At 40.0% G+C, this 22,156-nt stretch overlaps 1 protein-coding gene across 3 annotated transcripts in view; it reads right to left on the bottom strand.

Moving 5' to 3' along the window:
• The window catches only part of gabrb3 (gamma-aminobutyric acid type A receptor subunit beta3), a 57,114-nt gene that overhangs the window by 12,220 nt on the left and 22,738 nt on the right, over nucleotides 1-22,156 (bottom strand). For 2 of the 3 annotated variants that reach the window (XM_030049949.1, XM_030049950.1), the window contains exons 1-4: nucleotides 16,713-16,792; nucleotides 16,527-16,618; nucleotides 16,367-16,434; nucleotides 476-696 (exon numbers count right to left, since the gene is read on the bottom strand). In XM_030049949.1, coding sequence (XP_029905809.1) covers nucleotides 476-696; nucleotides 16,367-16,434; nucleotides 16,527-16,618; nucleotides 16,713-16,792 — 461 coding nt within the window. Of the gene's footprint in view, nucleotides 1-475; nucleotides 697-16,366; nucleotides 16,435-16,526; nucleotides 16,619-16,712; nucleotides 16,793-19,178; nucleotides 19,227-22,156 lie in introns of those variants that run through there. The other variant, XM_030049948.1, reaches the window with a different exon arrangement.

The raw sequence follows: 22,156 nt of genomic DNA, 5'->3' as shown, positions 1-22,156 counted from the left end.
ATATTCCAATAATACAGTATGTATGTACTCCACTACTGTACAGACCTTGAAATTAAGCAAAGACTGAAGAAGACATGAAGTCTGTGAAACTCTATTTTCAGAGTACATATCCACATCTTGGTGATGGAGTGGCAATTGAAATGATTTGGCTGAAAGTCAGACTGCCTGCCAATAACTGTTAATGGTATTTGCAGACTTGTAGAGCTCCTGTGCTATGCTGACAATCCAAGTTTCAGCTCCAGTCCAAATAAACATGAAACGAGCCCTGGTGTATTAGCATTAAGTAGCGAGAATTGCATCTTTAATGGGCTTCTTAGCAAAACAAATAAAGCACTCATTTATCCAATCGCAATCAGTTCCTTGAATCTGTCTCAGCACTGCCATGTTTTCCTCTGTGCCTAATGTGCTGCAGTGATGGGGGTCCAGAGTTCACTGAAGTCATGGAGATTCAGTTTTGTGGGAGAACAGTGCTCACCTGAGGCCGTAGAGAACCGTGCCGTCCGGATGCAGTCGAATCATGCGGTTCTTCACTGTGACACCGTGCACAAAGGACTTCTTGTCATTGAGGAAGTAGGTGTCAGGGACCCAGAGCTGGTCTGCTACTCTGTTGTCCAGTGTGAGGTTGAGAGGGATCCCTACATAGGCTAGCCTCTTGTCTCTCCAATACTGCTGGAAGTACATAGTCAGTGTGTAGTCCTGTGGGAAGAAACAGGTTCTACGTTAACTGTGAGTAACAGCAATGCATAGTCATCTCAGAGCTATGATACCGTATGGCAGATACAATATAAATAATGCAATATTGTATCTCAGATCTGAAATCTCTCTGGGGCAACAGAGCATATGCCGTCATAACTAAGGGTCAGGGTTGCCTTACTCCCATGCTCCACACTAGATGTCCACAGCACGGAGCTTGGGATGGATTTTCTGTAGCCAACGTGATATTTATAGAATTGTCAAACAGCTCTGATTCTCAACAGCCTGCCCTGGGCGGCCATATTTCAAGACCTGTGTCAAAGAGAAACCCTCCTCAGCCGTTTTACGCAGAAGTCTGGCACTGGCCCTCCGACTATAGATTTCCATTACTGCAGGCACAGCATCAATATTAGAGTTCAGCTCAGACGGCTGACCACTCTCCTCGCTATGCCAAAACACCGCTGCTGATTGAATCCTCCAAATGAAAAAAGCAGGAGGCCACAGGGGATACAACAGACAGCTCAAGTACAGTGACATGATAACAACGGTATAGCATGCAGCCTAAATAATTTAGCAGTGGACATGTATTTTTTTTTTTTTTTTTTTTTGCATTTTAAGAGGTATAAAATGTATGTTTGTGAGAAAGAGAGCCTGTGTGTGCATCTTTAGGTATTAGGTGGTCGTCACAATAATGTACAAAAATGAGTGCATAAACGGACAAACAGAGACAGAAGGACGAACATATAACGTGACGACATATTACCAGTCATGCACGCTATTACATGAGGCTGTCAATAATTCAGTGGGCATTCAGATTTCTGACTGCTTCCACAGGTGGATCCATCAAATAGAAAAGCTTTTCCAGGCCTTTAATGGGCCTCTTTACTAGCTCGCTTGGCTTTGTTCTGCTGACTAATGTTCTCTTAAATAAATAAGTAGGTCTCAAGAAATAAACAAAAACTTGGCTATGCTGAAAATGCCTACATTTTAATCCACTAGTGCAGCAGCATATTCATAATGTTTATGTGTTTATGTGTTTTTCTTGGAATGTCAAACAAATGTAAAGATCTCTCTCCCCAACACTGAACTATCTGTCCTGACTAAGGATTATGGATTGGTCCCTGGCTGCACATTAGTCACACACAAAATGTTGCAAACAGCTGCCCTGATTTTGATAAAATATCAGGGAGTGAAGTATCTTACTACTGAGATCTGGTATTTCAACAAAAAACTAATCACTTTTTCACTCATTAATCCATACACTGCAGTTTGGCACACGCTACAAGTTTGTACAGACAAATTGTTGGCTGTTGGCTCGCTCTGTGTTTGCAAAAAATTATGTGATTTAACTGTAAGTATAACATAGTTCAGTTCCCTTGTAATTTGTAATCAATAGATGCAGTTACTCTGCAGAGTCCTAAAGGTACTAAAAAAAGATATAATTTTGATTATTTTTTTCCCCATTTTTTTTGTTTTTACATACATACATGCATGGTATGTCTTCATAGGTTTTATAGCTTCAGTAAAATAGAATCGAAAAAAAAAAAGACTTTTATGATCAAATTCCTCAGAAATGTGCTTCAACTTCTAAAAACAGATTTGTAAAATTAATGTATTTTCTAAAATCTTGTTTTCAATCAGCATAGATTCTGTAGTGAGCTGAAGGTGAACATCAGGTAATGAGAGGAAACACATCTCGTGAAAATCCCTGGCTTGACTCGTAATAAATCTTGGCATCGCTGCTTTTTGAGTCTTTCAGCATCGCTGTCACTTTCCTCTGGCACAACAATTTCTCTTTCGCCCCCTGTTGAGTGAAGATGCCCTCATTAGGTTCTCTCCCACGAGCAGCAAAGGTGTGGGTTGGGTGAATCAGCTTTACACAATACAACTCATGCTGCAGAGACAGAGCCCATCTGCCAAAGATCTCATTCCATGTCTGGACCTCACACACCACACCAACCATTTCGGCTCGGTTTAGTTCATTTAGATCTCAGTGCAGAATCTGATTGATCAAACTGTACTATTCTTCAACACTGGACTGGTACCTCAGACACAGCACTAGACTGGTTCAGCTCTCATTGCTCCAAAAGAAACTTAATATCCTCAATAGTCCTGCACATCCTCCCTCTTCAGATAAATGGTATACCCTGCAGGATCCCACAGCACTCTACTCCAGGCCTTATTTGATTGTCCCTCGAGGGCCTTCAGATGACACCAGGCAGCCAAAGTGGAGGTCATTATGGTTCCAAGAAGAGCAGCTTTTGGCTGCTCAAAATATTGCTCCAGCCAGCAGATTACACCACATACTATTCAGAATCAGAATCAGAAATACTTTACTGATTCCTGAAGGGACATTGGGTGCATATTAATGTGCATATTCATATATTCTCTGCAGCCCTGTGCTCATAGCCAAAGGTATGGATAATTGCCCAATCCTGGCCGATCTGAGAGGGGTTCCCCTCTCTCTGTGATCCTTCCCACAAGTTATTATTTTCCCTTTTTTGACATTTCACTTTTTTGACCCACAATAAGGGTTCAGGTCAGGCCTGGTCATTTTGCTTTCAATAAACTGTTTGCCTGTAAAACTATTTGAGACTTCAGTGATTAAGGGCTATACATGAACTTGGGTGTATTGGAAGCATCATCAGACCTCTTTGGATTAAACAGCAACACCCCTGCACCCACGTATCCCCAGTGATACATAGGATTGCATTTGTGTTGACAGAATGTGAGCTTGTTACCTAGCAGCTAACCAACCCTGTCTTGTAAACACATCTGAATAATGAACTAGTAATATATCTGAGGCAAACATTAGTGGTTAGAATGTTGACATTAGTTTCATTTGTTGTGCTGGCTGGATAGCTTTGCCACAAAGCTGTTCAGGTCAGGCAGTGTTGTTTTTGTTTTCTATAAACCACTGGCCTGTACAGCCCTGTGAGACTGGAGCAGTGCAACGGCTCTAGGTAAAGGTGAACTTGTTAACCTTCTCAAGCAACTACTCAAGAGGGTTCTGGAGCAGAGACAAGGGCAAAAAGATAAGACAAGGACCTGTGATATTGTGACCTGAATTTGGAAACAAATCTACCTTATTAAACCATTCCCTTTGTGACCAGTTCCCGCCACAAAACCTCTTTTTTTCTGATAGTTATGATCTGGCCTAGTGTTTCCTTGTCATCATGCCTTCACCATTGTGATACCTTGCACCAGCCACCAGCTCTCCTTCACCATACCTGCCTGCCTGGTTTGCCTTTGAATTAAGCTATCTTCAGCCTCATGACAGAGCTATCTTTTTTTATTGCCCAGTTGTTACACATTCAGCCAGTTCTCCACTGGATCTCCATAATGGCACCAGCTGTGCTTGCTTAGAGATTTGTGATGCATCTGAAAAGCTTATCCACATGCTCCTCTCAGTCATATTATTCTCAACCATAAGCACAAGCATCTTTTCACCGTTACGCAGACAAACCAGACTATGCCTCCCGTTAAAGCCCCAACTTTCTCGACAACGCGCACAAGGCTTTCAGGAGCTGGATGACTACAAGTTATTGTGTAATTTAATGACATTATAATGTTTTTCTTTTTGGTCCACCTCATGACTTTTGGGCTATTATCCACAGTCAACTTGATCTCAAACTTAGCAGTTTAGCTTTTAATGAACAAAATGGTTGTGCAGTTGTACCTCCTGCAGCGGAGGATTATTACAAAAATTAAATTAGCCCTCTGCCTCGGGAAGTCGCCCCAAGACCTAACATTAGACAGAATCAAATCAGTCTTTTAAAACATTCTGGAAAACTTTTTCATGTTCTTGATTTCTGTACCAATTCTTACAGTGTCTATGATTAATTAACCTCTTGTTTTAATATAAGGTTGTATAAGGTTAAAATGTATGTTAATTGTTATTTGTTCTTATATTTTGCAAAGCATTGGTAAACCTTTTTTTAAGTTGCTTTTCAAGTAGTGTACATTTAATGATCAGTATTTGCACTGGCATATGTAAAAGAGATTTAATCTTTGAAAACATGCAATAACAAACCTACAATATCTGATATGGAAATGGCCTTGTCACAAAGTAAGCATCATGAAAGTGTATTCTGGGCAGACTTTGGAGAAAATACTTCAAAATACTGCCATCAAATCCTCCTTCTCATCCCGCTTACACACCATCAAACCACCACGTCGCAGCCTTCCACAGTGTTACAGTGCATTACCGCATAAATTACCCCGGCAAATGTCTAATTACCAAAAAGCTTGCAAAGAACATGTTATGCATGCTTTGGAAATCAACAGACTACAAAGCAACAGAACTGAATAAACCTGCATATTTCATATACACACACTGTATATCTACTCTGTTTTGGCAGGGTCATCTTTCAGAAAACTGGAGGTAAAGGTGTTTTTTTTTGTTTGTTTGTTTTCTCTTTTTTTCCCAGATATGTAGACCGTAAGAGATGGAATGAGGCTTGTTCTCAGCACCAGTGAATAAATGAGGCCCAGAGGGAGGATGAGACTGCCGTGTCATCTTCGGCTCGCGGAGCTCAGACTCGTACTCAGACATGGTTACTGTGTGCCAGTCAAACATCGTTTACGTCAACTTAACACCACGGCGACTGCTGGGAATACAGGAATAGCACTTAGAGACGCTTCCCCCGTGTGAGGAGGGGCTTGTCAGCACTTCATATGGCTGCTAAGTGTTCCCAACAGGATTAAAAAATGTGCAGTAAACATTTTATAAATCTTAAATAATTTAATTGTCAACATCGGTGTGACCTTCGCACACGCCTTAAAAACATGCAACTTGTACTTCAACTTGTAATCCTGTCAGAGCCAGGTCAAAGAGGAAGGGACAGGAGTTGAGAAGACACTTTGTTTGTTGGGGTAAATTAAAGGTGTTTCAATTAAAAATGAGTATAAAGAACCAACAGGTATTCTCACAAATAAAATACAAAAAGGATTTCTCCTACATGATATTGGTTGTTATTGAAACTAAATGTCTTTCTCTAGATCTTGAAGTGATGCTTCCAAAGAAAACACAGCTTAAATGTAAAATTTGAGCTTTACAATGCAAAAACACCCTCCAAAGATGTCATTTACCCAGATAATTAATGTTAAAATCTTGTTTTTATTTTTTTTTTCAAAACAAGTGGGAATGTCTCCCAGCAGGATGAGGTAATCCCACCTATTTCCAGTGCTAATCAACTTGTTCCCAGGATTTTCTTGAATCAAGTGTCATTTTCTTGATACTTGTGATCTGCCTTATTCTGCCTTGTTTCAGCATGTTTATAATTGTTCCCTAAAAATTCCTGAAGTGAAACTGCACTGGACACAAGTGGGAGTATCTCATCCCGATGGGCGATTTTTCATTTCTATTTCAGAAAATATAGATTTTAACACTAAATGTGATTCTAAATGACTGACTTAAGATAGACATATCTTGGTAGGACAGTAAAACAGACAAAAAATAAAGTATTATGATAAAGGAAACACTGCAGAAAGTCCTGTACTAAGACCTGCAGTTTGATGTTGAGCCATGAACCGCTGTAACTGCTCAGTCTTATATTTTAGCAAAAACAATGGTGAATTATAAAACAGTCCTACAAATAAACCAATCCTTTTACCATGACTGATCAGGTTAGGCACTGAATGTTTATGATGAAGCCTATAGCACTGATGGATTTTTTTTTTTTTTTTTTAAATCATGGATGTCAAAAACAAACACCTGTCCAGACATGGCAAAACACTGTTTGTTTGTTTGTTGTTGTTTTTTTAAATTCCAGCTCACTCATATCATGGCATTTTCACACATCGCACACGCGCCCTCAAAATACAATTGATTACATAAATGAAATGTTCTCCAGCCACAAATAGTTTCACCTGGAATATTCGCATGCGCATCTGCAGAATTACAGTCCTCGAAGCTCCGTTTTTATTTTAAGTGCCCCACTAGAGTGGAGAGTGCAATGATTCGGCACCGCGCACACACAGTTTGTATTCCTGTCGGGTCATAGCTCCATGTTGGGTAACACTGACTGCAACATCACTCCAGCACAGGAATAACCTCAGCATGATGTCGTCTTTATGGAAGACTACACTAGTATTTCTAGCTGAGTTCTCCTTACTTTCTAAGTGGCTGGACCTGGAGGGCATGTGGTGTGTTATGTGGTTGACTTATCAGCTGAGCCGCTCTATATAAATCCACCAAGAGCATCTCTAGTATGAGTTTCTTGAGGGTAACATTTCCTCCAGGCAGAAGGTGGATAAAGTTAAAATGTCAAAATGGATTGTGTTTTTTTAAGCAGATGGTGGATTTGTCTTCTATCTGACTCATATCTATTGAATAAATACATAACACCACCACTGGGTGGATCTGGTTTACACTCTATGCTGCTCTGTGTGTTTAGAGAGGTGCGTGTCCTGTGATCTCTGGGAACTGCCTCTGCAAAATGGGCAATCTGGGGAGTTTCACCTGTGGGAGTGATTCCTTGCAACAACACAGACAACACACTTATACTTAAGAGTATGCTTGCATAACATGTTATTTAAAAATGATAACAAAATGGAGAATTAGATGGAGACATTATAATTTTCAAGCTAAAAATAAAAGGAGTGGAGCAAGCTAAGTAAGAAATATATTAATAATCTCATCTCCTTGACAACAAGCTCTCTGCAGCTCGCCCACACAGGGTACGGGCCAATACCTCGTGTGACTCCGGCTGTTTGAAAGTTTGCCGCCAACACCTTTATGTGCTTCACTTTTTTTTTTTTTAGGGATAGAGAGAGAGAGAGCAAATCCTTCTTTTTGTTTGCTCTGCACAAGTTCAGTGACCAACAACTGTCAAAGTCATTTAAATGATGATTTATCATCTTGCCTCTTTAATGTGAATGCTACTGTTTTCACCATGAACGTAAAATAATAAAATAAAGCCTGATTGTTTAGTCTCTAAAAGTTACCACGTCAAATACAAGAAGGCTGCACACTTCTCTCTGTATACATTTTATTATTTATTTAAATCACCTACCAACATGTTTCAGTATTTCTGCCTCCATCAGGGTGTCACAACAAATAAGATTAATCACAAGGTCAAACAGACACAAGGGTCCACAATTTTGATGGAATTTGATAAAGGCTGAAACATTTTGGTGGGTGATCAAAATAAATAATATACATATGGAGAGAAATGTGCAGCCTTCTTATATCTGACAACATGAGCCTTGTTTGGGGTGAGCGCTCAGACCGAACTATGGGGTCTAAAAGTTGGAATTTCCACCTCAACTTTTCAAGTCACATTATTAAGATAGCGACAAACCATCATCATTAATTTGACAGAAACTAAACGATCCTGTGTTGAGACGGGGTTGAGAATCCTTTAGCTGAAACCTCAAACTTTATTACACATTACTACAGTAAAGTGTAAATGAAAGAAAGGTGACTTGAGTTGAGTTGCTGTAGAACAATATTTTGTAATGATCCATTTTCCAAAGCTGAGATGGCAAAGGGTGTTCTTCTCCAAGATGAAGCAGCAAGCATTCAGCAGCATCCACAAACTGCTTTGCCCTGCATGTCAATGGAAAAGAAATGGCCCCTTCAGCAAAAAGTAAGCAATATGTTCTGGACCTGGGCACCGTGTCTGTCGTAAGTCCATGCCATGCCACAGTACTGTACATTTAAGATGTTAGCCGACAGAGATGTGAATTCACATCAGTGGAACAAGCTAATAAATAATAAACATCATAGTCTCACCAGCCTTGAGTGGTGCACCAATCCATGCAAAATGATTTTTTTAAAACAGAGTTTTCAGGGCGGTGCAACTGGACTCTCAAACTGCTCCAGTTAATATCCTCTAAATTTTGTGAAGGGAATCCTCTGATTCAAACTCAGCTGTGCACAAAGTGAACTGTTACCGTGCAATACCATAATAAAATATTTTGTTTCCAAACAAAATCATTTATGACAGCATGAGGCTATTAAGAGGCAGATTCACAACAACGGGTTTGTTTTTGTGTGTGTGTGTGTGTGTGGTGGGGGGTTATAATAGCCTTCATTGTCAGTTCAGGGTTGGGAGTGCACTTACTGGCAAAGATGATTATTTCATTATTTTCTGATAGATTTTCCCCTCCACTTGCCAAATTTATTACTTGGTTGAATGACATATTTAAGTTTACATATTAAAGATGCTTAATATATACAATATGAAAAAAGCTAACTAATTTTGAAAACACAAAATATCACACACACGACAAGATGCCACATATTTTTGTCTCTGTCATAAATATGCTCAAACTAGAGGATTAGCCAAAGACTGAGTATTACCCACTTTGGAAGATAATGTAACTGAGTTTATCCCGCTAACTCCTGATACATTAGTGACGTCAGAGCCTCTAATCTAGCAGGAACTCATCCAGTCCAGCATGAATGACTTTGCACTGTATTAAGTTTAATATGACTATGACAGCTCAGAGTCGGAAAAAAAAATTAATCTGTGAACTTCTCACATTAGCAGAGATTTTTTCTAACCAGGTGGTCCCAGCTAACTCTCCAGTGAAGGTTTCCCTCCCCAGTTGTTGAGGTGGACCAGTGTGGAGTGAATTAGCCAAGTTTCATTCACTCCTGTACAGATGATATACAACTTTACACTGTATAAACCCTTAAAACAGCACAGTTGGGCCCTGAATTTTAGAAATCAGAAGTTGGATGACAAACCGTGAGACTTATAGATTTCTCTGTCAATATCAATAGTTGTACTGACACTCAAAATTCATTATAAGCACAGCAATGCCTTGGCCTCATCCAAAATAATGTATTTACAATTTAGAGAGAGAAAAAAAAACACATTTATAAATCTCTGTACATATTCTTGTTTTCTTTTTTCTTCAGTGCACTACTTCACTGTCATTCCAAATCCACACTCAAAAATAATTTAATCTGTTCAAACATCAGCAATGTTCACATAAACCAATGAAAAATATGAGATTATACTTTGTGTTTCTTCTTTGAATGTTTGCTCAGGGAGCTCAAATTTGAGGCTGGTAAATGTGGTAATCCAGCTGCTTTTCTTTTTTAATTTTAAAATATGTTAATAAATAAAATAAGTAAAAATAACAGAGTAGAATTAAGTAGCTCACACTAGAGTAACAACTAGGCATGCACTGATAGAGACACTGAACTGTAACTGTAACTGAGCCGGGCTAAAACGGAGTATCAGTATTGAAGATTTTACTTACTTTTTGAGCAACATGTAACAAATGAAAACAAACTCTCTGAATTTTGCCACACAGAAACCGGTATTTCTCAAACAGCCAGAAAAATAAGAATATTTTAAAACTCAGTATCTGTATCATGCTTGAAGAAGCGGTATCGGTGCATCCCTAACTGCAACATTTGTGCAAGCTCCTTGGAAGTGTGAAGCCAAACTGAGACAATCTCCCAGTCTCTCTCTCAGTTGGTATCACTGCCAATTCGACTGCAAAAGATAGGCAATCCATCACTTCTGTAGAGAACAGAAACCAAGTGATTTTTTTTTATTTTCCATTCTGTGCTTCAGCTGTTGTAAATCCCAGCATATAGTGATTATCTGAATATTCATTTAGAGTACACACAGAATAATTGACCATGAAGATCTGACACTTATGCAGATCTTCACTGATTCCAGTAACAGCACATGATGATTTCAGAGACATTGTTCTTAAATGTGTCACCTGCCCACATCAGGAAATCATACAATGTGTCCAAGTCTAAACTCAGAATTTTATTTATAGTTCATAATCTCCACAGTGACAGTTTTTAGTCTTTTTTTGTCCTTTAGAGGCCCCTGTGTTTCTCTTGTTGGGTCTATCTCTTATTCTTCAGTCCCTAGAACCTGGCCTGGCATCGTCCCAGGGCTACAGAGCTCCTACATACTGTATCTGTACGAGGATACACACTCAGGCACCAACCCACCCACATAACATTATCATTTTTTGCAGCCTTTCTATTGTCAGGCACCTAAATTTGATTTCATTTAACACAGTAATGTTTGTTAATGAGAGCACTGAGCCTAACACATCGTGCTTAAAAGGCTGATGGTAAAGTGACTTTTAAAAAAAACTGAAGGTTTTTATGACCCAAGAAACACTGATTATTGATGTGAATAGTGGGGTGTGAAAAGTGCCCTTTGGTTGCAGTTAATTCAGATTACAGTGACCGAAGGTGAGGAAAGGATAAGCTGTTACTAACAGAATCTTGTGAGAAGCATTCACCTTTAAAAACAGAGAGGCGTGCACTGCACTGCAGACCTAACCTCTGTGTGTGTGTGTGTGTGTGTGTGTTGTATTCCACTGTCTCTGCTCAGCTCCAAAAAGACAATCTGACACTGACTTGGAAAACAACCTGGCTAGCACTCTCATTACAAGAACCTTAATCTATTAGGGGTTTAAACCTTTCTGTAACGCACAGAAACACACACACACACACACACACACGCACACACGCACACACGCACACACACGCACACACACGCACACACACACACACACACACACACACACACACACACACACACACACACACACACACACACACACTTTTAAAGCACCCCCATGACTGTAATGTGACTCTCACACTTACATCAGTCTTGTTTATCTATGGTCTTCCAAAGTTTTCTAATTTAATCTAACTTGTAGGTCAGACTATATGCTACATTAAGCCTAAAACTCCAAATACAAGACTGACAATCCATTACATTACTAATTGTTTTTGAGATTATTTGTAACATGAATGTGAAATGCTAATGAGAATAATGAAAAATGACAAAAAACATGCAAAAGATCTGGATATTAAGCTCATGAAAACAAAAATCACCCTAAACCTAAACTAAATTACCAAAGAAATATCTGGGATTATGCTAAAACATGAAACCTGACAACTGAAGCCTCCCTGATAATAAGCCCTAGTTTTGTTTTGTTTTTTTTAATGCCTATGTATCAATTTAAAATGTTTTTTTCCCTATTTTTCATCCATCAAATCATGAGACGTATATTGAGATTATGAGCATGTATGTACATGTGGCCTTCAGGAGACATGCCCTATTTAGATTTTACTCCATAACCAGTGAGGAAACTACTCTTAGGATAAAATAAAATGAATTATTATTGCAGTGGCCACAAAATGTGAGTAAATGCACACAGCACAAAGGGGCTTTTACATGATGGAGGGATTAGATTCCTGACAAAAGGCAGCTGCACACGCAGTGTGACATGATAACCTGCTATCTGTCAAAGTATTAAGTAGGAAAGCACGGTGAGTCACTTTCCTCCAGACGCATCTGCTGTTATCCACACAGGAACCTGAGCACTGTGTGTGTGTGTGTGTGTGTGTGTGAACTGTGCTTTACTCTCCTTTCACATAATGATTCACTTTGGGTGCTCAAATGTTGTGGGTGGTAACCTATTTGTATTCAGATGTAGGTTATAATTGTTTCACAAGGCTAGAGATCCAAACAGGAACATAACAGCAGGCTCATATTACAGTAGCAGCCAGTGGTGCTGGTGGTGGTGTCTTCATTAGCTCATAAACAATTTGCTTATAAACAGGGTTGCGTGCACTGAAAATGCTGTTGCTCTCCTGGTTCATGTTATCTCAAAGCATTAAGACAAACCCAACACCAATGCTAGAGCCCTCTTTCTAGATTTTGTATTGGCAAATGGTTCAGCTACAACTGATAAATCTGTATTTGATTCACTGGAATGTGTCTTTTCTCACCAACAGAGTCCAGACTGTTAAGGTGAACAATCCCGTTTCATTCCCCATCATGACCAACGTTGGTGCAACTCAGGGTTGTGTGGGTTCAGTCATGCTTTTTACTCTCTATACTGATAACTGTCGCACAGACACACCTAATCAATACATTCTAAAGTACTCTGATAATACAGCCTTAATATCTCTGCTAACGTACTTGGACAACCCTGACATGCATCAACTTGGTGTGAATAAAGTGGGAGAATGGACTGGCAATGATGCTTTTGAGATAAACATGAAGAAAACGGAGAAAATTGTCTTTGGTTTACCTCCTGACAGCTACAAAGTTCCATAATGTAAAAAAACCCTGTGTTTTTTTTTCGTGTAAATATTTGGGAGTAATGACTGATAATCTGTTAGTGTGGAAAGACCACATCGACCTGGTCTGAGAAAAGACCAAACAAAGAATTTATTTTCTCCGATGTCTTACGTCTTTCAGCGCTAGTGAAAAAATTTTGCTTTAATTTTTTATTTCTGTGATCATGAGTGCTCTTCAGTATTGCAATGCCACATGGTGCAAGAGTCTGACCATGACTTTAAAATCTAAATTACTACACCGAATGAAAATCTGTTCAAAAATTACAGGACGCCCTCTTGAGAAACTTTATGTATCAGCCTACCATAACAATGTACTGAGGCTGGCCAACAACATCGTCTGTACCCCTGACCATGTTCTGAACAGTGAAGATGTCCAGCTGCCATCAAACCAGAGATACAGGGTTCCACGTTTCAACAGGGTAAGACTGAAACAGTCTTTTGTGTATCAGTTAAGTTAAATGAAGAATGCAACCCCAGACTGAGTGTCCGCTGAAGCACCTTGATATCTACACTGAGTTTTGTTCTCAGTGATTGTCGTGTTAAGTAAATGTATGCATTTTTTGTCCCAATTTCTATTTTTGTTGTGTGAGGTTCCAGATGGAGCTGCTATTGATGCACAAAAAAATTCAGCCCTGACTGAAAATAAAGTTTAAAGTTAGTATAGTTGTTGTTTTTTTAAGTTTTTTGAAGTGCTTAGTTTGAGTTCTTGTTTTAGTGTTTATGGTATGTGTGTTATGTTGTATAAGGCATTGTGTAATACAAACAACAAATGATAAATTCTTTAAACATATGTACATACATTTTTCAGTACATCTCACTCAAGTGAAAAAGTTGGTGCCACTTTGTTTTCTGCTCAAAAAAAAAAAAAAAAAGAAAGAAAGAAATGCACTGGCAGACCTTACAGCAATCTGAATTCAGTCTATTTACAGTGGCTCTAAATAATCCCTAACAGGTGTCCAGTGTTTTCTCCCAAGTGTTTTGATGGCGCTCACAAAGTTGGAACTTCCTCCGAGAGCAAGAGGTGCTCATGGGAGCCAAGCAAGAATGTCACCAATCTCTCGCTGCATAGCTGTAGTTCATATTTGCACATATCCTCAATGCAAAATTCCTTGTCTAATTTACCCTGCACATACACAGACAGATTCAAAGTGACTGAGGGCGTTATCGTATGCAATGAATTATGATCACTGAAGATCACTAACGCACTTCAACTGCTTGACAGCAGTAATTCTTTGATTTCTGTAAACAAGTTGAAAGAGAAATGCCACGTTTCAAGGCCACCTTATTGCATCACTGCACGTGACGTAAACCTAATTCAAAAATGCACTTGGGCAGCTGTCAATTTACCTTGGCAGACTGCCCAAACGTAATCAGCATATGGAAAAACCTGGTGAGATTCCAGTTTGTCCTCTCAAAAAAAAAAAAAGAGAAATGTCTAGCCCCAGAATACTATAGCCTCCTTTACAATATGCAAAGAATTATGAATTTAGGTGACATAGGCTGCTGCATTGTTGCATGATGTTTAATTTCTAAGAGGGCTACCCCTTCTAGATAAGTGTAATCCTATAGTGTGTGAGGAGGATTCTCCAGATGTCTATAAGTGTGATTGCTCCTCAGCCTTGACTTGCTAAAGTGAGCAAAAACGCAAGAGGATGAGGGTCAAAACTCTGTGCAGGAGAAGCAACAGAGTTTTTCAGCACCATGGACAGCTCTCACAACGTTAATAACATAGACTGTATAAACAAAAATATACAGTCTATGGTCACTAATCCATTTAAGGGTTATATATATTTATATGTATATATATGTGCAAATACATTTGCAAAAAAATCTATCCACATCTTCATGATAATTTAGATAATTTTGGATATCATTTGAGCCAAGTGTTAATAGCATATCTGAATTGAAAGTAACCACGTCAACAACTATAAAGTCACAGAACCTTTTTCGACAGCCGTATAATGCCTCATGGAGAGATGGCAATCAGCTCCAGGTGTCCTATCATTTGTATCCTGCACAAATCAATTTCAAATATCAGCATATGCTCAAGGGCCACTGGGAGTGTATATTTTCTAGATTTGTCCATTTCCTCAGGCCAGATGAGATGCATTTCCTCCGTCCTGTCTGCAGGCTGGAGCCATTAAAACAGTCTGATATGATCTCCACAGTGGAGGCTAAATCGTTTCATATGGCTTGTAGACAGTAACTCTCAAGTAAATGGTGGGTGTGGCCTATCATAAAAAAAAGACGCTTGGACCACTGAGCTGTCAAATGAGAATGTCAGAGGTTTAAAGTGTGTAGTCTATGTGTTATCTAAAATAAAATGAGAAGTAGTTTTGTAGCTTTATTTACATTTGGCAGAGCTGGATGTTCATTCATAAAGATAGGAAGGTGAATGCTAATGGACCCTATAAAGATATTTACGCCACTTTGTTTTCCTGTATTTATATTTTGCCATGTTAAATGGTCATGCACAACACTCATATCCACCTATTACAGATTATCTATAGAAGCTCTAATGACTTACATTAGTGAGTCTTAACTTGTGTTAATCTAGGAGCAGCAGCATGTTGTCAGAAGGTTCAACATGACATGGTAATTACATTCAGTAGTTATTAAGAGTTTTGGTCACAAACTAATTTCACTTTCTCTAACACTGGAAAAAATGACTTTATTAATAAAATAATGCAGCAGTGTTTAACAAACCCTACAATGGTTACCTAAACTATCTAAATTAACCAGTAAGCCCAGTGTCAGCCCAGAGTGTTGAGCTGCTGTGTGACTCTCACTGAGCCACACTCTGAGCCACTCTGTTCCTGTGTAGTAAAGCATTAAAATGCACCACGGGTACATTTCATCACACACACTTGTCAGGACAGCATGTCAGAGGCTATTTCCTCTTGGTAGCATGTGATCAAGCATCAAGCCCTGTCAGCAATTTCAGACCAAAGATAGATGGCGTATAGACAGTAAACTCTAGAGCCCATGCTGTGCCAACCCCTACACACACACACACACGTGTGCACACACACACACACACACACACACACACACACACACACACGCACGCACGCACACATACACACACACACACACACACACACACACGCACACACACACACACTTCTGAAGGTTCAGCCTGCTTTTCATTTAAAGGGAAGATACAGAAAAAGACTTTAGAGGGCTGGTATACTGACAAGACCTTGCGGGCATCACTGCTACATTCAGACAAGAAGCGGACCAGGATGTAAAACCATCACACTATCCACAGTGTAATCCAGCAGATGACATCCACCTTGGACCAGGCTACTGCAGACAACACAAGGAAGTCTCTGGAAGCATTTCTCACTGTTACTTCAACATTGTTTTGAACCGACCAGAGCACTGAGATAGCTTCAGGGTAGTGAAAATATATTCACTGTTGTCAGTAACACTACATGCAAGTCATATTTTATTGCCTCGACTCCTGGCGGTGAATTTAACCCCTCTGGTAAAAACACAGATAAGTAACTAATCATCTCTAGTAAAAGTACAGTAACTCAAAAATACCAAGAAATAAATGGTAGAAAATCTCCTATAACTTACCATATTGACTTCTGACACCATGTCTATACTTGCCACGTCTATACTCATACCCACAGCAACCGGGGCACCTTAAAATATATAAAAACAAAGTTAACCATGGTGCTGTGAGGCTTCCAGCAACCAGTTACAGTGCATGAAACAAATTAGATGAGGCACATACCCCCAAAGTCCGGGCGAAGGCGAATGTCATATCCTTTCAACAGTTTATCCACGGTCTCTTTGACGAAAGACATGTTTCCCGGTTCGTTGACGCTGAAAGAGAAGACAAGCGAGGATGGTAAGTCATTTTTTTCCGAGAAGGCGAGCATCCACAGGCGTCTCCTGGTCTAAAGTCTCCGTCACTTACCTCTGGGCACAGCACATTACTGCCAGGACAAGTGGCAAAGCGAGAATGTCAAACAGCCCTGTTTTCTGGGATCCCCACATCCCTTGTGCTCTGTGAGCGGATGCAGACCGGCGTTCAACCAACGACTAAATGACAAGTGGTTACATCCTCCATCAGCAGAAGAAGCTCCACTGGTCCCACTCCTCCCGGGCTCCTCCAAATCAGGTGAGACTTCCTCCACGATTCTGTCTACCTCTGGCGCAGCCGATATTAAAACGATTTGCCTAATTAAAGCACCGCGGCGCGCTCACTTGGCATAACAAAATTTATTTGTTGTTCTCACATGTGTTGGCACTGGAGTCGCATTGCCACGTATGAGAGCTAGTCTCCGTCTCCATGCCTCCCGTTTGGACAGCGTGCTTAGGCTCTGTGCACAAACACTGGCAATGATTTGTCACACATCCACATTTCGCACTTGTGGTCCCTTTGGGGGATGCACGTCCACAGGTCCGCATGCACTGAATGAAAATATATGTGCTGTCACCTGGTTGTCACCCAGTTCATCTGTCTTTGGCTCCCACCTCGTCACATTCTCCTTATTCATAGTTAATTCTGAGTTAGAGGGATAATCTCCCTCTTCAGGTCAAGTGAATGAGGCTGTAGTCCATTAGTAATTATTAAGGGCCACGTGATACTATACAGTCTGCATAAGAGCTTACCGAGGCGGTTTCCCAGGTTGGTGAGTTGCAGACCAATTATGTTTAAAGGAGCACGTTTCATTTTTTTATGCTGAAAATCCTTGACACTCACTACAGTAAGCAGAATTAAATAAATGTAACTTCTATAAAAAAAAAAAAAACTGTGGGGACAAAAATGAATGCTATCCTGAAAATCAAAGTGTCTTTTGGTGTAAGCCTCATGATGAAGAGGTCTTGGTTTACCACATTTAATCTCCCTCTTCATCACTGGCTAGAATGTGCTCTGGGATTTCACTCAGGTCTCCTTCTGTGCATTCACTCACTACTATCAGGCCTACCTGTGTTTTTCCCCATTTTTTCTGAACTAAGTATGTCAGCTGCTTATTTTGGTAACCTATCCTAGCCTATAAATAGAGAAGACCCTTTCTGGACTCCCAGTTTTTCAAAGCCCAATGACCTGATTAGGCTTCACCTAGCCAGTATTAACAGATAAAAGTCTTACCCTGTAGCCAACATGTTTGGTCATCTGTTCATGTCCTTTTAAAGTATAATTTCAAGTCAGCAGTGGAATAGTTAAACCATCTGGATAAGTGGCTCCCAAAGGGACTGGGGACCATCAAAGGTGTTTGAAAGAGTTCCAGGAGCCTCCACAAAAATGATGAATATTTAAATTTCTATTAAAAGATCTTTGACATAAAAACATTCGGGAACCCATGATCCAAGTCACCAATTTGCTTTAAAAAGACAGGGGATCTGTAGCTCTGTTGTAACGCATTTCTATATGAGTGGATTTCCAGAGACAGTTTTATTGGGCCAGATGAAAGATTTTTAAAGTAATGCTGTCAGGATGACAATGATAACTTGAAGATACCTCAAGTATTACCACACAGTTTTCTTTAGATTGTTATATTGTCGGTGTAAAGAGTTATATTTCTCTGATGCAATGTTAGAGATAGCCTTCCAAAGATTGTTTGTGGACCTGCAATCATTTTTCCCCAGAAGGGTCGTATAATCAACCTGAAAGCATGATCAATTTCAACACAAGTAAGTCTACTAGGATGAACAACCAAGAGGGCTTCTTTTGGGGGGAATAATGGTACAATATCAGGTGTAAAACTGACAACATTACTTTGAAGGCTATTACAGCTCATTTGGATGTAAAAATTAAAACAAAGTTGTTGTTGTTTTTTTTCTCTCAAATTCATTGGATCCAGATCCTATAGAGCAAATGACCACATGATCACACATTTTGCCCTAGTTCCCTAGTGTCAGGCTTTGGGAGAGCTGTTAAAGTTTCTCTCTTAAATTTCTTGAAGGTTTAGCAATGACTTCTTAAATTTTGAGCCAACATTATTCATCTGAAAATGGTCTTTAATACAGTATATATGCAGAAAGATATCCACTGGTTAACTAGCCACAGTATGCTGCATGTTCTTAGCAGAGGGGATGTTTGTGTTTCATAACAAGTAATGATTATAATTTGGTTAGACTGCTCTGAAAGCAGCTTTGTATCTGGTGTGAATTACTCCTGTGTCACTTTATTTCTCTTCCTCGGTTCAGAACTGAAATGGAGTTCAGAGAGTTTCTTAGGGATGCTCTCTGTGCTTTTCTAGTCTGCTATAGGGGGAAGTGGCTCAGTATCATTGCAGGGAATAAGACCAACAAATTTCACCTCCAATTTATTCAAGAGATTGTCCCTTTTAAAATGAACAGTCTACTACTTTTTTCTTTGAAAATGTATTTATAGCTATCCTTGGGGGACTAAAAACACTTAGGTAGTCATGCTTACCTTGTGTCATAGATGGCATAGAGCTTCTTGTTCCCATCAACAGCATTCCTGTAAAGACACAAGAGGAGGGAGTTACTTCCAGTGTATCCTGATCTTTCCCATAAGAAATCTACAGTAGACTATATCAGTGTTGCACATTTTAAGGTTCACCCCCTTCCAAATGCCTGATTCCACTGGCTTTGACGTCAGTGCCATCATTGCCAAATGGTTTACAAATTGCTTATAGTGAACATTTTTCCTTTCTCCTTAAAGCTAGGCTTACAATTGAATCCATTTTGATGTGCTGTCAGGAGACAGAAGCATTTAACCTTGAATCTCACTTCATTGGAGTGCTTGGGTTTCACACACAACCTTTTCTGCTCTTTGGTCTATTGAAAATTGAAGAGAATCCACTTCCTTAACTGAATGAATTGAAAATGAGTTGACCCCAAGCCTGGTGAAAATACTATAGATTTTTGGCCTATTACTGTAAAGATGGAAATATGCAGTCCTGTTTGTGCTGCTGGCTGTGGCACACTGTCATCCCATGTACTCTGGACAAATAACCAAATTAAGACTGACATTTTTCCTCTTTTTTTGTTTTGTGTCAAGTCAGGCCTACAGCATGCTATCAAAATGGCAAACCTGATGCAATGTGGATAGTTTTTCCCAAAAAGGCAACCTAACACCGGTTGCCCAACATGCATTGATGCTGGCTCCAGCCTCTGTCGGTCTTGTCATTGTTATGAAATAGGAGCATCCACAGGAAATGTGTTGTTTCCATATACAGTTTGTGCAGGAGCCACAAGTGGAATATGTTGCCCCACCAAAAATACCGTTTGCCCTGCTTCTCTTTATAGCTTACGGTCTACAGCACTTCTGCTACATTGCAGCAATTGGTTTACCTATTTAACATCCCACTTTAACATGTTAGACATGGAATTACACCTCTAGAGACAAATCACCATATGTTTTAACACAGAGCAGTGTTCTGCGGTACTCAATACTGGGAACATTTTGATCTTGCCATACTTTACTCCACATTTTATCCTCCATCCTATCACTGTAATGCTCCTGTAATGTTGTGTTTGGTTTATAGTTTTGCAATCACATATGTATAGTCTTAGAAAATGTATTACATGATTTGTGTAGTTCTTGGGTAGCCTAACTATAAAAATCCTTGTTATGGATGTTGTTATATCCTACTGTTATACCCTGTTATACTCATCATTGTTCCCTTTTTCCGCTCCCTCCACCTCTCTCTCTCTCTGTGTGCCAATCCCCCCACCCACACAGTCCTATACCAGCCCTGGCTCTTCATTTCTGTATAGTGGGCATACATTTTACTGCTTATCTGGCTCGATAGCAACTGCACCACGCACTGCATGCCTGTCCCTCCAGTTCGCACCAAAGTCTGGTTGCAATGTAGGCTACTTTGCTCTTGGATACAGTATTGGATTTTCTGAGGCTTGCTGTGTGGCTGCGGGTCCTCAGAGACAAACGGCAAAGTAAAGGATGGTCAGTCAGCAGAAGTGTTGGGGAACCCTCTTTTTGCAGCCAAGCTTTTAATCGCTTTGGGGGAAATTGCACCTCGCTGACTGTAATTTTAGTCCACATCTTTCTTTTTCCTTTTTTTCTTTCTTTTTTTCTTTTTTCTTTTTTTTCTTTCCTTTTTTTTGGTTCCAGTATGCGGCTATGGTGTGCGGACGGAGGTGACGTTCCTCAAAATTGATGCCAAATACTAAGCATTAGCCTACAATCTGCGTGTCAGATCTACAGAGGGACAGCTGAGGGAAGTTTGACTGCGCATCGTCTTGTGTGGTGAGCTTTGGCAACTGCGGTCGGTGCTTGTGCAGCAAAGCGTTGCATTATAGGCCAGTACAGGGAGATGTAGCGGGACGTGTGGGCATCGGAGGAGAAAAGGAGTACAGTAGTCCACCTGAAGTCTGCTAGAAAAGGACTGAGCGGCTCACGTTTGGGATAGTGTAGACTTTGAGATCAGCGGGCGGTGGTGATGAAAGCCGGGAGAAGACAGGTATTCACACTTATCCTCATATTGATGGGAAATTAGATGGCTTGCCGATGAGATGCGATGTAAGAGCGGTTCCTCGGCGAGGGGGGGTGGCGGGGGGATGCAATGCAGAGTGCGATCAGTCACAACAAGACTATTGTGAAGAGTCCTGCTGCGCTGCAGACAGGATTGCGGGATTGGGAATTGTGAGGGTCTGAGATGGGATGCAGGTATCACTGTAGCCTCATTTCACATGTTTTGGTTCGTGCGCCGCAGCGGAAAATACAGTCCAGCTTCTGCTCTGTTGTAAGTCATCAACTTGTGAAGACCAATATGAGCCAAATCTGAGCTATTTGCAATGCAGTTTCTGTAACTGGGAGAAGGGTGGGCTGGGACACGGGTCTAGCAGAGAAAATACCTGGTCAGGAAATCTGAGAACTTGGTATTTGACGCTATCAGCTTTTTTCTATTTCGTCTTATTTTGATAAGCAAAATGCTAGAATGCTTATAACAACTTTACTGTTTTATTTGATTTACATGCAAAATGCTGCATAGGATATTATTTTGACTCTGTCAGCATGTAACTGGCTTTGCATGCTTTACTGTGATATGATTGTGATCCCGTGTTTGAGCACCTAATAATTTACTGAACACCTACACATACCTGCAGTTACATAGGGCAGAGGGCTAATAGTAACACTACTCCTACAACTAAACTGCCAACCAATGTCTGCAAAAATAATGTTAGAATATTAGGATTTTTGTTGATGGTTATTTTGTCTTATTTATCCCAAAATGAAATTGATAACTCTGAAAGAGGGAGCTCTCCAAGGCTTATATTAAATAATTTTCACAGTGTAAATAAAATACCATTAGCACTGCTTTCATTTTAGGCACAGTATGAAGCAGCCATTCAGTTATTGCTTGCAGCAAGTTAACTGATGTGATTTCAAAGGAATGAGCAGATCTGTGTGTGTGTGTGTGTGTG

This window comes from Myripristis murdjan, chromosome 4 (genome assembly GCF_902150065.1).
Source record: "Myripristis murdjan chromosome 4, fMyrMur1.1, whole genome shotgun sequence".
NCBI lineage: Eukaryota > Metazoa > Chordata > Actinopteri > Holocentriformes > Holocentridae > Myripristis > Myripristis murdjan.
Note: the sequence above shows the minus strand (reverse complement) of the source record. Positions and strands in the feature narration are given on the sequence as shown.